At 46.2% G+C, this 12,239-nt stretch overlaps 1 protein-coding gene across 1 annotated transcript in view; it reads right to left on the minus strand.

The window, feature by feature from the left end:
- Nucleotides 1-9,424, minus strand: part of STYX (serine/threonine/tyrosine interacting protein) — a 23,984-nt gene extending 14,560 nt beyond the window's left edge. Inside the window, exon 1 of the mRNA XM_073608926.1 lies at nucleotides 9,207-9,424. Within this exon, the coding sequence (XP_073465027.1) occupies nucleotides 9,207-9,287 (81 nt within the window). The 5' untranslated portion in view covers nucleotides 9,288-9,424. The remainder of the gene's footprint in view (nucleotides 1-9,206) is intronic.
- Nucleotides 9,425-12,239: the final 2,815 nt, after the last annotated feature.

The raw sequence follows: 12,239 nt of genomic DNA on the forward strand, positions 1-12,239 counted from the left end.
AGCTGGTTCACCCAGGAATTCAGTAAGGACAGGCTCCCTGTTTTGTCCTGGAAAGGCCCACAGAGTCCCTGGCAGACTGCTCCCTGCAGGTAACCCTTCCGGCACCATGGTGATTCTACCGGGACAGGGACTCCATTCTGCACTCTGCTCGCCTGAAGATTAAAAACACAACGGTGTACCTCTTTACCGACTACCCCCCAGCTGTCCACGCCTCAAGGGCCAAGTACCAATATGTCAAGCAAAAAGCCAAGGCCAGGTGCATTTCCTCCAAACCCCTACAAATGCTCTCCTGGCTGGAATCCTTGCAACAGCCTGGTCGTTTGTCAGACCGGGCACCCGAAACCTGATCAGTGCTCTCCCTCTGGTATAATGTTGCCTTTTCTATCCCAGCTTCTGGAATCACTGCTGGGGCAGGTATCTACAATTTTTTAGGATAAAGATCCCCACCTGGGAGACTATGCTGTTACGGCTAGTTTAATCTTCAAATCACTGACTGATCCAACGTTTGTCCATTGTCTAGGGCTGTATTGGCCATGTTCCCTGCATATGCTTGCTGTTCGGAGTCTAAGCCCGCTCCTTGTTTCTGCAGGAGGGCAGGGGTTACATTTTGGGTGTGGTTTGTACTACAATTGTCTATTCTTAATATGACTTTAATGACGGTTAGTATGAATGTTGTGTGTATGCTTGTTTTTTTTTTTTTATCGTGCCTCCTCCTACCTCTGGGTTTGCAGCCATGTGGGGTGCTATACACAGCTCAAGGAGCGGATTGCCCTACCTTGCTTTTACTTGATTTAATTCTCTAGATTTTATCATGTCTCAAGTCACGTGTACCTCCTGGAATGTGCAGGGATTAAATTCCAAATTTAAAAGGTCCTCTCCATTTGACTTCCTTAAGGCACATAAACAGCATATACTGTGCCTGCAGGAAATGCACCCAATGGGTCCTCTCCCTCAAAAAAACATTGGGTAATGCATGGATACCACTCCACCTATTCCAATTATGCCCGGGTAATGTCCATTTAAATACGGAAAGGTCTCCCCTTTTCATGTGACTGGATTGTTTTGGATCCTAAAGCCCAATATATCTTTCTCCAAAGCACAGTATACGCCATGCCATTACTGATAGTGGTGGTATATGCTCTCCCCCGTCACGGCTGTGATCTTAACGGAGTTAAGTGTTTATTTCTCCAACTTGCCAACGCTTGCCACCCTTATTGTCAGGAACTTCAACTCGGTACTTGACCCCTGTCTGGACCGATTGAGGCCTCTCCAATATGAATCTAGGCTGTTTGGTCAGTGGTGCACTTCCTTTGGCTATGTGGACCTATGGCAACAAAAAAAAAATCCCAGTTAGGGCTTACTCATGCCAATCTTGGATGTACCATAACCTTTCCAGGCTGGACTATGCCCTGGGGATGCCGGATCTGGTCCCCCTATATCCCGACAGTCTCCTATTTAAATCAAGACGATATCTGCCCTGTGTGTAGAACTACTGTTAGGACATAGGCCCTCTTTTTGACAGTGGAAGCTCTGTTCCCTCTGGATATGCACTCCTGACTTTCAGGAACCCATTCGGCAGGACATGTCTCACTACTGGATGGACAATGCCGGGTCCTCATCCACAGGCCCCACATGGGACGCCTTTAAGGCAACTGTGCGGGGCTCCTATATCTCTCACATCACTAGGCATAGGAAGTCTACACAGGCTACCCTTCAGACCCTGGAGTCCTCCTTGAAGACAGCTCGGGCCCAACATACTGCACTCCTCACTCACATGGTGTTCTGGTGGGGGCACAAAGCACTGGATCTCCACAGGGTGGACACAACTCATAAGCAACAACTCGATTTTATCCACCTTCCTCTGGCAGGGAAAACACCCACGTCTTGCTAGAGCATCTCTCCAAGCTGCCAAAGCTGATGGTGGATTGGCCTGCCAAAATTTACGGCACTATTTTCTAGAGTCCCACCTTACCTATGTCCATGACTGGCTCCTGGTGACCTCCCCATCCTGCTCCACTGCTCTGCTGACTGCACTATGTGGCTCTAGTGCCTCACTGGTAGATGCACTACACAAGTCTATGCCCAATCGCTACTCGAGGCTCTCTGATAGATGTTAGTTGGTTGGCCTGGCATGAGGGTAATAAGGCGATACACTTGGACGGGGTGTCTCCCATTGCCCCCTTGTGGCACAACCCCAATTTCTCAGAGCTCCTGGGCCACCCGGACTCCATGTGGTGGACACGACGTGGTGTCACCCATGCCTCCCACATTTTTGCTTCCTTTGGAGGAGTTGAAGGCAAGGTGGGGTGTGACTAATTAAATTCTTTTTCAAGTATCTTTTGTTGCGTCATGCCATCCGGGCACAGTTCACGGGTCTACCCCAGGAGCCCTCTGAATCACCACTAGAGATACTGCTGTCATATCCAGAAATTGAGAAACTGGTTATGACTGTCTACTCTCGCCTCCAGTCGGCCTGAGTTAACCCCTTCCAACTGGCTCAACAGAAATGGGAGGTTGCGATTCCTGGGCTGCTTGAGGAGGGGTGGGAGGAGGCCTCGGATATCTTCTTCCAGGACCTTATCTGGTCCAACGATCAATATAACCAGTTTAAATTCATACACCAGTTGCATTACACTCCAGCCAGGCAGGCCCAAATGGGGTTTGATTCTGCAGCAAACTGTCCCAGATGTGGGTCTACAGATGCAGAGTACTTGCATATGATTTGGTCTTGTCCTGCTGTATCGGCATATTGGAAGGACGTATTTTCTTTTATTGACAACACCTTACATTTATCAGTACATCATACTCCTGAAGTCGGACTACTGGGTGTGTTGAATGACTTTATACACAGGACTCATGCTCGCACTCTTGTGTATATTATTATTCTATACCAGGAAACTAATTTTGCTGCAATGGAAGAAAGCCTCTGCTCCAGATATCCAAACGTTTTATCGCACGATGTATAAAGTGGTACCCGTCTTCAAACTTCAAAACAATGGCAGGACCTGCCCAAAGAATTTTTATAAGGTCTGGCAACCCTGGATTGATATTGCGGATTCCTTTTGGAGTCACACTCCGCTTTCCCAACAGTAATGGGTAACTGACTTCTGCTTAAGTTATTGTGTCTTTAGATCCCCGGGCGTCCTGTTGATGGCCCCATGACCCTACAATCAGACCGGCAGGGAGGTGGTGGTGAGGCCTGAGTAAAGTTGCAGTGTGTGTGTGTAGAATGGATGCCTTATACCATTGGTAGCAATTTAACGTACTGGTTTTGGGCCCTAAACCATTATATCAAGTTTCCCTCCGTTGGGGAAACTGGAGTTAAGACTCCTACTGTGTTATAAGTTGGCCATATTCGGCTACTGGTTATGTAATGCTCATTTTATACAAGATATACCTTTAGTAAAAAGCCTGTCAAATCTTTCTATGACGAACCAATAAACAAATATTACAAAAAAAAAAAAAAAAACCCAAAAAACTAAACCTTTTTTTGAGACTTGTTGCTTACAAGTTAAAAATCTTTTTTTTTTTTGCTAGAAAATTACTACAAATCAGTAAAGTTAAACTATTTTTTTTTTTTTTTGTATGTGAAAGATGTTACGCCACGAGAATAGTGATCTTTATTTTAAGCAAAAAAAAAAAAAATTGCGATTCTCATTTTAGCCAGAATCGTGCAACTCTACTGCATATACAGACTGGAATATACTGTTGTGGGTAGAGTAACACTTTAAAAAGGACATAACAGAACATGGCTTGCAACAACTGTCAATGACAGAATGTTTTGGAGCCTCAGAAGCCCTCATTATCACTCTCGTAAGAAGAAAATCTCTGCAACAGATCAAGTGATCATTTCCTGCTCTCCACAGGGAAGAGGCATTGTTATGTCAATACATTTCCCTGTCTTGTATGTTGTGCTCATTAATACAAGGAGTTTTATATTGTTGCTATTCTACTATAATCCTAATATTGCAGAAAGCCAATTCCTGCCATAGCAGCTCAGTGTAACATCCCCCAGACTATAGGGATGTTTTTAGAAATATTACAGCTCAGTAGAATAATACTGGCTATTATTTAAGGGCCAGTTCACACTAGTAGTTAACCCACGGTTTTACCACCCCTAAACCGCTTCCCCTTTGGCTGCAGAGGCCGCAGCCCGAGTTGTACAAATGCTGTGGCTCAATGAAAAAAAAAATAAATAAAAAATTATATATCATGTTATATAAACATGTTACGCTTCAAAATTGCACCTGTTCGTGGAATGGCGACAAACTTCTACCCTTAAAAATCTCCATAGGCGACGTTTAAAAAAAATTCTACAGGTTGCATATTTTGAGTTAGAGGAGGTCTAGGGCTAGAGTTATTGCTCTCGCTCTACCGATCACGGCGATACCTCACATGTGTGGTTTTAACATCGTTTACATATGCGGGCGCTACTCACGTATGCGCTCGCTTCTGCACGCGAGCTCAGCGGGACGGGGAGCGCTTAAAATGTAAGTTTTTTCTTATTTATTTTACCTTTTATTTTTACACTTTTTTAAAAAAATGTAAATATCCCTTGTAATAGAAAAAAAAAAACCCAGCATGACAGGGCCTCTTAAAATGCAATAATAAAATATATATACATACACATATATATATATATATATATATATATATAATTTTTTTTACCAAAAATATATAGAAGAATATATATCGGCCTAAACTGATGAAATTTTTTTTTTTTTTTAAATTGGGATATCATAGCAAAGAGTAAAAAAAAAAATTTAACATATTATATATATATATATATATATATATATATATATATATATATATATATATATATATACACATACACATACATATATACACACACACACATTTTTTTTTTTTTCAAAATTGGCGGTCTTGTTTTGTTTATAGCGCTAGAAATAAAAACCGCAGAGGTGATCAAATACCACCAAAGTAAAGGTCTATTTGTGGGGGAAAAAAGGACGTCAATTTTGTTTGGGTACATCATCGAACGACTGCGCAATTGTCAGTTAAAGCGACGCAGTGCCGTATCACAAAAAAAAATGCCCGGGCAGGAAAGGGGTAAATTCTTCTGGGGCTGAAATGGTTAAATCAACCCCAGTGCGAAACTGGATTTTAAACAGTATAGACACTTATTTTTCTTTCCAATCATTCATTTTTATTCAATATTTATTATTCAATATTTTAAATGAAAAATACAAAGCTCCAACATTAGCATGTAAAACAGTCAATATTCCAGATATGCATACCAGAATGTGATGCATTACAAGAGGATAACATGGGTTCCTACTATATAATGACATCTGTTATAGAGAAAAAACAGGAAGGAGAGAGAGTAGGAAGAAGGAAAAAACAAGAAAGAAGAAAGGGGCAATACAGTAAAGAGTGCACCCTATTTGGACCCTGATCCGGAAACAAGCGCAACTTACAGTGCCTTGAAAAAGTATTCATACCCCTTGAAATTTTCCACATTTTGTTATCTTACAGCCCAAAGTGTAAATGTATTTTATGTGATAGACCAACACAAAGTGGCACATAATTGTGAAGTGGAAGGAAAATGATAAATGTTTTTCAAATTATTTTACAAATAAATATGTGAAAAGTGTGGGGTACATTTGTATTCAGCTCCCTTTACTCTGAATATCCCCAACTAAAATCTAGTGGAACCAATTGCCTTCAGAAGTCACGTAATTAGTAAATAGAGTACACCTGTGTGTAATTTAATCTCAGTATAAATACAGCTGTTTTGTGAAGCCCTCAGAGGTTTGTTAGAGAACCTCAGGGAACAAACAGCATCAGGAAGGACAAGGAACACACCAGACAAGTCAGGGATTAAAGTTGTGGAGAAGTTTAAGGCAGAGTTAGGTTATAAAAAAATATCCCAAGCTTTGAACATCTCACAGAGAACTGTTCAAGCCATCATCATCTGAAAATGTAAAGAGTATGGCACAACTGCAAACCTACCACGACATGGCCGTCCACCTAAACTGACCGGCCGGGCAAGGAGAACATTCATCAGAGAAGTAGCCAAGAGGTCCATGATAACTCTGGAGGAGCTGCAGAGATCCACAGCTCAGGTGGGAGAATCTGTCCACAGGACAAGTATTAGTCGTGTTCTCCACAAATCTGACCTTTATGGAAGAGTGGCAAGAAGAAAGACATTGTTGAAAAAAAAAAAAAAGCCAAAAGGGAATGCCCTGTTTGAAGTTTGTGAGAAGCCATGTGGAGGACACAACAAACATGTGAAAAAAGGTGCTCTGATCAGATGAGACCAAAATTGAACTTTTTGCCCTAAAAGCAAAACACTATGTGTGGCAGAAATCTAACACTGCACATCACCCTGAACACACCATCCGCACTGTGAAACATGGTGGTGGCAGCATCATGTTGTGGGGATGCTTTTTTTCAGCAGGGACAGGGAAGCTGGTCTGAGTTGATGGGAAGATGGATGGAGCCAAATACAGGGCAATCTTAGAAGAAAACCTGTTAGAGTCTGCAAAAGACTTGAGACTGGGGCGGAGGTTCACCTTCCAGCAGGACAACGACCCTAAACATACAGCCAGAGCTACAATGGAATGGTTTAGATCAAAGCATATTCATGTGTTAGAATGGCCCAGTCAAAGTCCAGACCTAAATCCAATTGAGAATCTGTGGCAAGACCTGGAAATTGCTGTTCACAGACGCTCTCCATCCAATCTGACAGAGCTTGAGATATTTTGCAAATAAGAAGGGACAAAAATCCATCTCTAGATGTGCAAAGCTGGTAGAGACATCCCCAAAAAGACTTGCAGCTGTAATTGCAGCGAAGTAAGACAACAGTAAAGTTAACCAAATTTTCTTTACTATTGTGATTGATGAAGCGTTAATATTGTTACGCTACAAAATTGCGCTCACTCGTGGAATGGCGACAATTCTTTTACCCTTAAAAATCTCCATAGGCGACCTTTACAAAAAATTCTACAGGTTGCATGTTTTGAGTTACAGAGGAGGTCTAGGGCTAGAATTATTGCTCTCGCTCTACGGATCGCGGCGATACCTCACATGTGTGGTTTGAACACCGTTCTCATATGCGGGCACTACTCACGTATGCGTTCGCTTCTGCACGTGAGCTCGGCGGGACGGGCGCGTTTAAAAATCTTTCATTTTTTTTTCTTTCTTATTGTACCTTTTATTTTTACACTGTTTTTTTTTTTTAAATTTAAACATCCCTTGTAATAGAAAAAAAAGCATGACAGGACCTCTTAAATGAGACCTGGGGTCAAAAAGACCTCTGATCACATATTTACACTAAAATGCAATAAAAACAAAAAATAAAAAAAAATAAAAAAAGTAATTTAAAAAAACAATTTAAAAAAAAAAAAAAAAAAAAAATGGCCCTTTGAGAGCTATGGGCGGAAGTGACATTTTGACGTCGCTTCCGTCCTGCAATGTCATGGAGACGGGTGGGGGCCATCTTCCCCCTCACTCGTCTCCATGCCCAGCCAGCAGAAGGACCCGATTGCCCCGGTATCCTCTTGTTCGGCCGGCGGTCCGCTTCAAGATAAAAGCGGTCTCTGAGGTGGATTCACAGCGAGATCACTTTTATCGGGGGCCCTCTCCCGCCGCCGATAAAAGTGATCTCGCTGCGAATCCGCCGCAGAGACCGAACAAGAGGATACTGGGAGTTATGGTAGCTAGCTGCTGCCATAACAACGATATCCCCCTTCAAAGTCAGGACGTATATCGAAGTCCGGAAGTGGTTAATGAATTTTTTTTTTAAAAACGAAACACTAAAGTTAGCCGAATAGTTTTGTATAATGTGAAGATGGATATTAAGCTGAATCCATTTTTTTTTTTTTTTTTTTTGACCAAAACATGACTGGACAGATGACGTCCGTGTGAAAGGGGCCTAAAGAAGGATCTGGTTGCTATGGGCGACAGTCCTTCTCCTTGCTCAGGCCTTATAAAAAAAAAAGTAAAGCTCTGGTTGCTATGGGTGACAGACCCAACCCTCTACTCAGGGCCATATAAGGAAAGCTGTAGGCGATACCTCTGCTTTCCTCTCCGGTCCATTTAAGCAAAAGTTCTGGTTTCTACAGGTGACTGTCCCTGCTCAGGATTCTGTTTGCGATGGATGACAATCCTTGCTCAGGCCCAGATAAAGAAAAGTCGATTGGCTATGGGTGACAGTCCCAGTTCTCAGCTCAGTTCCATACAAGGAAAGCTATGGTTGCTATGGGTGATACCCCTGCTCTCTTCTCTGGCCCACATTTAGAAGGTTCAGGTTACTATGGGTGACAGTCCCTACTTAGCCTTAGGTCCATACAAGGAAAGTACCCGTTGCTACGGGTAACAATCCCTGCCCAGGCCCATATAAAGAGGGTACCGGATGCTATGGGTGACAGTCCCCATTCTTTACTCGGGCCTATAGTAGGAAAGCTCAGATTGCCATGAGGGTCAGTTCCCGCTCTCTGCCCATATAAGGAAGGCTTGTTTCTATGGGTGACTGTCCCCGCTCAGGCCCATATAAGTATAGTGCAGGTTGCTATGGGTGATAGTCCATGCTCAGGCCCATATAAGGAAGTGTCAGGTTGCTATGGGTGACAGCTCCTGCTCAGGCCCATATAAAGTAGCTGCAGGTTGCTGTGGGTGACAGCCCCCCCCCCAGACACTCAGCAACCAAAGCCTCTCTTATATGGGCTTGAGCAATGGGTGAATGCTCCTGCTCAGGCCCATATAAAAAAAAAAGCTCCTGGTTGCTATGGGTGAAAGAAAGCCCCCCCCCCCCGTATAGGACCATATAAGAAAGATTCAGGTACTATGTGCAACAGTCCCATATAATGAAGACTTGGGTTGCTATGAGTGACAGCACCTGCTTAGGCCCATATAAAAAAAGCTCCTGGTTGCTATGGGTGACAGCCCCCCCTCTCAGCTCAGTTCCATATAAGGGAGGCTCTGGTTGCTATGGGTGAAAGCTCCTGCTCAGGACCATATAAGGAAGTTTCAGGTTGCTATGGGTGACAGCTCCTGCTTAGACCATATAAAAAAGCTCCTGGTTGCTATGAGTGACAGTCCCCCCCCTGCTCAGACACATATAAGGAAGGCTCTGGGTGACAGCTCGGGCACTGTGTCATCATCACCCCCCCTACACACAGCAGGAGGGGAAGTCACGTGACCCCCCAGCCGGCTCGGGCCTTCCTCCCCCCCCGCCTCACCTCCTGGTCGTCCTTGCACTGTGGCAGGGCGGGGAACTCCAGCTTGACGTCCTCCATGCTGTTCCCGGCGGAGGAGCTCATAATGCCAGTCCAGGAATCACCGCACTCAGCACAGCCATAGCCATGCCTGCGCTCCTCAAGCCGCCCAGGCGCGCCCCCGCTCTTACTTAGCCGTAGGCGGCGGCGCGCACGTCAGCGCAGCACCCCCCCCCGGCGCTCTGCGATGACGTCACAACCGGCTTCCGAAGAGCAGGAGTATACCCATGAAAATCAACAGTCAGGTCGGCTCTGCGCATGTGCCACGGAAAACTCAACGACGTCCTTCTCCTCTACAAATATTCCGTACACAACCGCTACTTAATGGCCTTGTAATCTACTTTTCATGTAATAGTTCCTTACTGTGTGTTCCCTGGATCCTGGTATCATCTGTAGGGATTTTTTTTTTCTCAGGGAATGGGTGAAAGTACTCCCTCTTTTCGAATCACCCCTAGTCTCCGCCCCCTACCCACCTCCGAGCACCGCCCCTTGTCTCCGCCCCCACCACCGCCCCTTGTCTCCGCCCCCTACCCACCTCTGAGCACCGTCCCTTGTCTCCACCCCCTTGTCTCCGCCCCCTACCCACCTCCGAGCACCGCCCCTTACCCAGCTCCGAGCACCGTCCTTTGTCTCCCCCCCAACCACCGCCCCTTGTCTCCGCCCCCTACCCACCTCCGAGCACCGTCCCTTGTCTCCACCACCCAGCACCGTCCCTTGTCTTCACCCCTACCTACCTCCGAGCACCGCCCCTTGTCTCCGCCCCTTACCCAGCTCCAAGCACCGTCACTTGTCTCCACCCCCCACCACTGCCCCTTGTCTCCGCCCCTACCCACCTCCGAGCACCGCCCCTTGTCTCCGCCCCTTACCCAGCTCCGAGCACTGCCCCTTGTCTCCTCCCCAACCACCGCCCCTTGTCTCCGCCCCCTACCCACCTCCGAGCACCGTCCCTTGTCTCCACCCCCACCACCGCCCCTTGTCTCTGCCCCCTACCCACCTCCGAGCACTGCCCCTTGTCTCCGCCCCCTACCCACCTCCGAGCACCGTCCCTTGTCTCCACCACCGACCACCGTCCCTTGCCTCCACCCCTTACCCACCTCCGAGCACCGTCCCTTGTCTCCACCCCCCCCCCCCCACCGCCCCTTGTCTTCGCCCCTACCCACCTCCGAGCACCGCCCCTTGTCTCCACCACCGAGCACCTCCCCTCTCTCCGCCCCCTACCCACCTCTGAACACCGTCCCTTGTCTCCACCCCCACCACCAAGCACCGTCCCTTGTCTCTGCCCCTACCCACCTCCCAGCACTGACCCTTGTCTCCACCCCTACCCACCTCCGAGCACCGTCCCTCGTTTCCAACAACCCCCGAGCACCGTCCCTTGTCTCCACCCCCACCCACCTCCGAGCACCATCCCTCATCTCCGCCCCCCCACCCACCTCCGAGCACCGTCCCTTGTCTCCGCCCCCTACCCACCCCCCAACACCGACCCTTGTCTCCGCCCCTACCCACCTCCCAGCACCGTCCCTTGTCTCCACCCCCCTCCGAGCACTGTCTCTTGTCTCCGCCCCCTACCCACCTCAGAGCACAGTCCCTTGTCTCTCCCTCTGCCCAGGCCCATATAAGGAAAGCCCTTCGAGTTGTGGAGTTGCCCCATGAAGACGTCAGGTGTGGCAAAACACATAGGGTGGAGCTTGTCACGCATCATCGGATGTCTGGATTCTGTTTAACCTGCTGGATCATTTATTGTTTCCTGCCATTGTATTGCTAGAGAAATGTGATTTTTACAGTATTCCTTTTACTAATGAAATATAAACTTTACCGGTACACACGATCATTTGGTAAGCCTTCCTGATAACTATAGGGTGGTGGAATTAATCCCTCTTTCTTCAGGACACTTTCATCATTCGTGTTTGCGATTTTTAACATTTTACAAATTCGGACTATTTTTTTCCTTATCACATTAAAGGAATTTTTTCCTTTTCAACGGAGGAGTATCTTTGCACTGATAAAAAATGTTTCACCTACTACAGATTTTGTACTTATTATGACATGTTCATATGTGCAGGGTTAGCACAATACATATGTATTCATATTTCTTTGCTATGCTAACATCACATGGTATGTTTCCTGCTTTCCCAATTTGTATCACTTTTTGGTTTATTTACATTACTAGCGCGGTACACATCTTTTTTTACCATTTAGCTTTTTCTACATAACAAATCCCAAAAAATCTGCACTAGGTCAGGAACAATTGCCAAAGCCGTGCTTCCGCTGTGATTGGACACAGTGGGAGCCAATCAGCGGGTCCGGTGGCCACTGGAGAGGCAGAACGGCGATCTGCCTATGTAAACAAGGCAGATCGCCGTTCTGTCAGAGAGGAAGAGAGAGATCTTGTCTTCCTGCTAAGCTAATCAGGAACACAGATCTCTCTCTTCCTCCAGTTAAGCCATCCCCCACACAGTTAGAAATCACTCCCTAGGGACACACTTAACCCTTTAATTGCCCCTGATGTTAACCCCTTCCCTGCCAGTGTCATTTATACAGTGACAGTGCTTTTTTTTTTTTTTTTTTTTTTTAGAACCGATGACTGTATTGGTGTCACTGGTCCCCAAAAAGTGTCACTTATGCCGTGTACACACGACTGGACTTTTCGACACGACTGACAATCCGACCATGTGTGGGCTTCATCGGACCTTCCGGGGACTTTTTCTGTCAAAACTCAGACTTTAGATTTGGAACATGTTTCGAGTCCGGTCGAAAAATCCGTTCGTCTGTATGCTAGTCCGACGGACAAAAAAGGACGCAAGGGCAGCTATTGGCTACTGGCTATCAACTTCCTTATTCTAGTCCGGTCGTACGTCATCGCGTTCATACCAATGGACTTTCGAACTGACTTTAGTCCGTTCGTGTGTGGGCAAGTCCGGTCGTTCGAAAGACCGTCGGACCTTTGATGCTGAAAAATACGCTCGTGTGTACGCGGCATTAGTGTCAGATTTGTCCGCC

This window comes from Aquarana catesbeiana, linkage group LG13 (genome assembly GCF_042186555.1).
Source record: "Aquarana catesbeiana isolate 2022-GZ linkage group LG13, ASM4218655v1, whole genome shotgun sequence".
Classification (NCBI taxonomy): domain Eukaryota; kingdom Metazoa; phylum Chordata; class Amphibia; order Anura; family Ranidae; genus Aquarana; species Aquarana catesbeiana.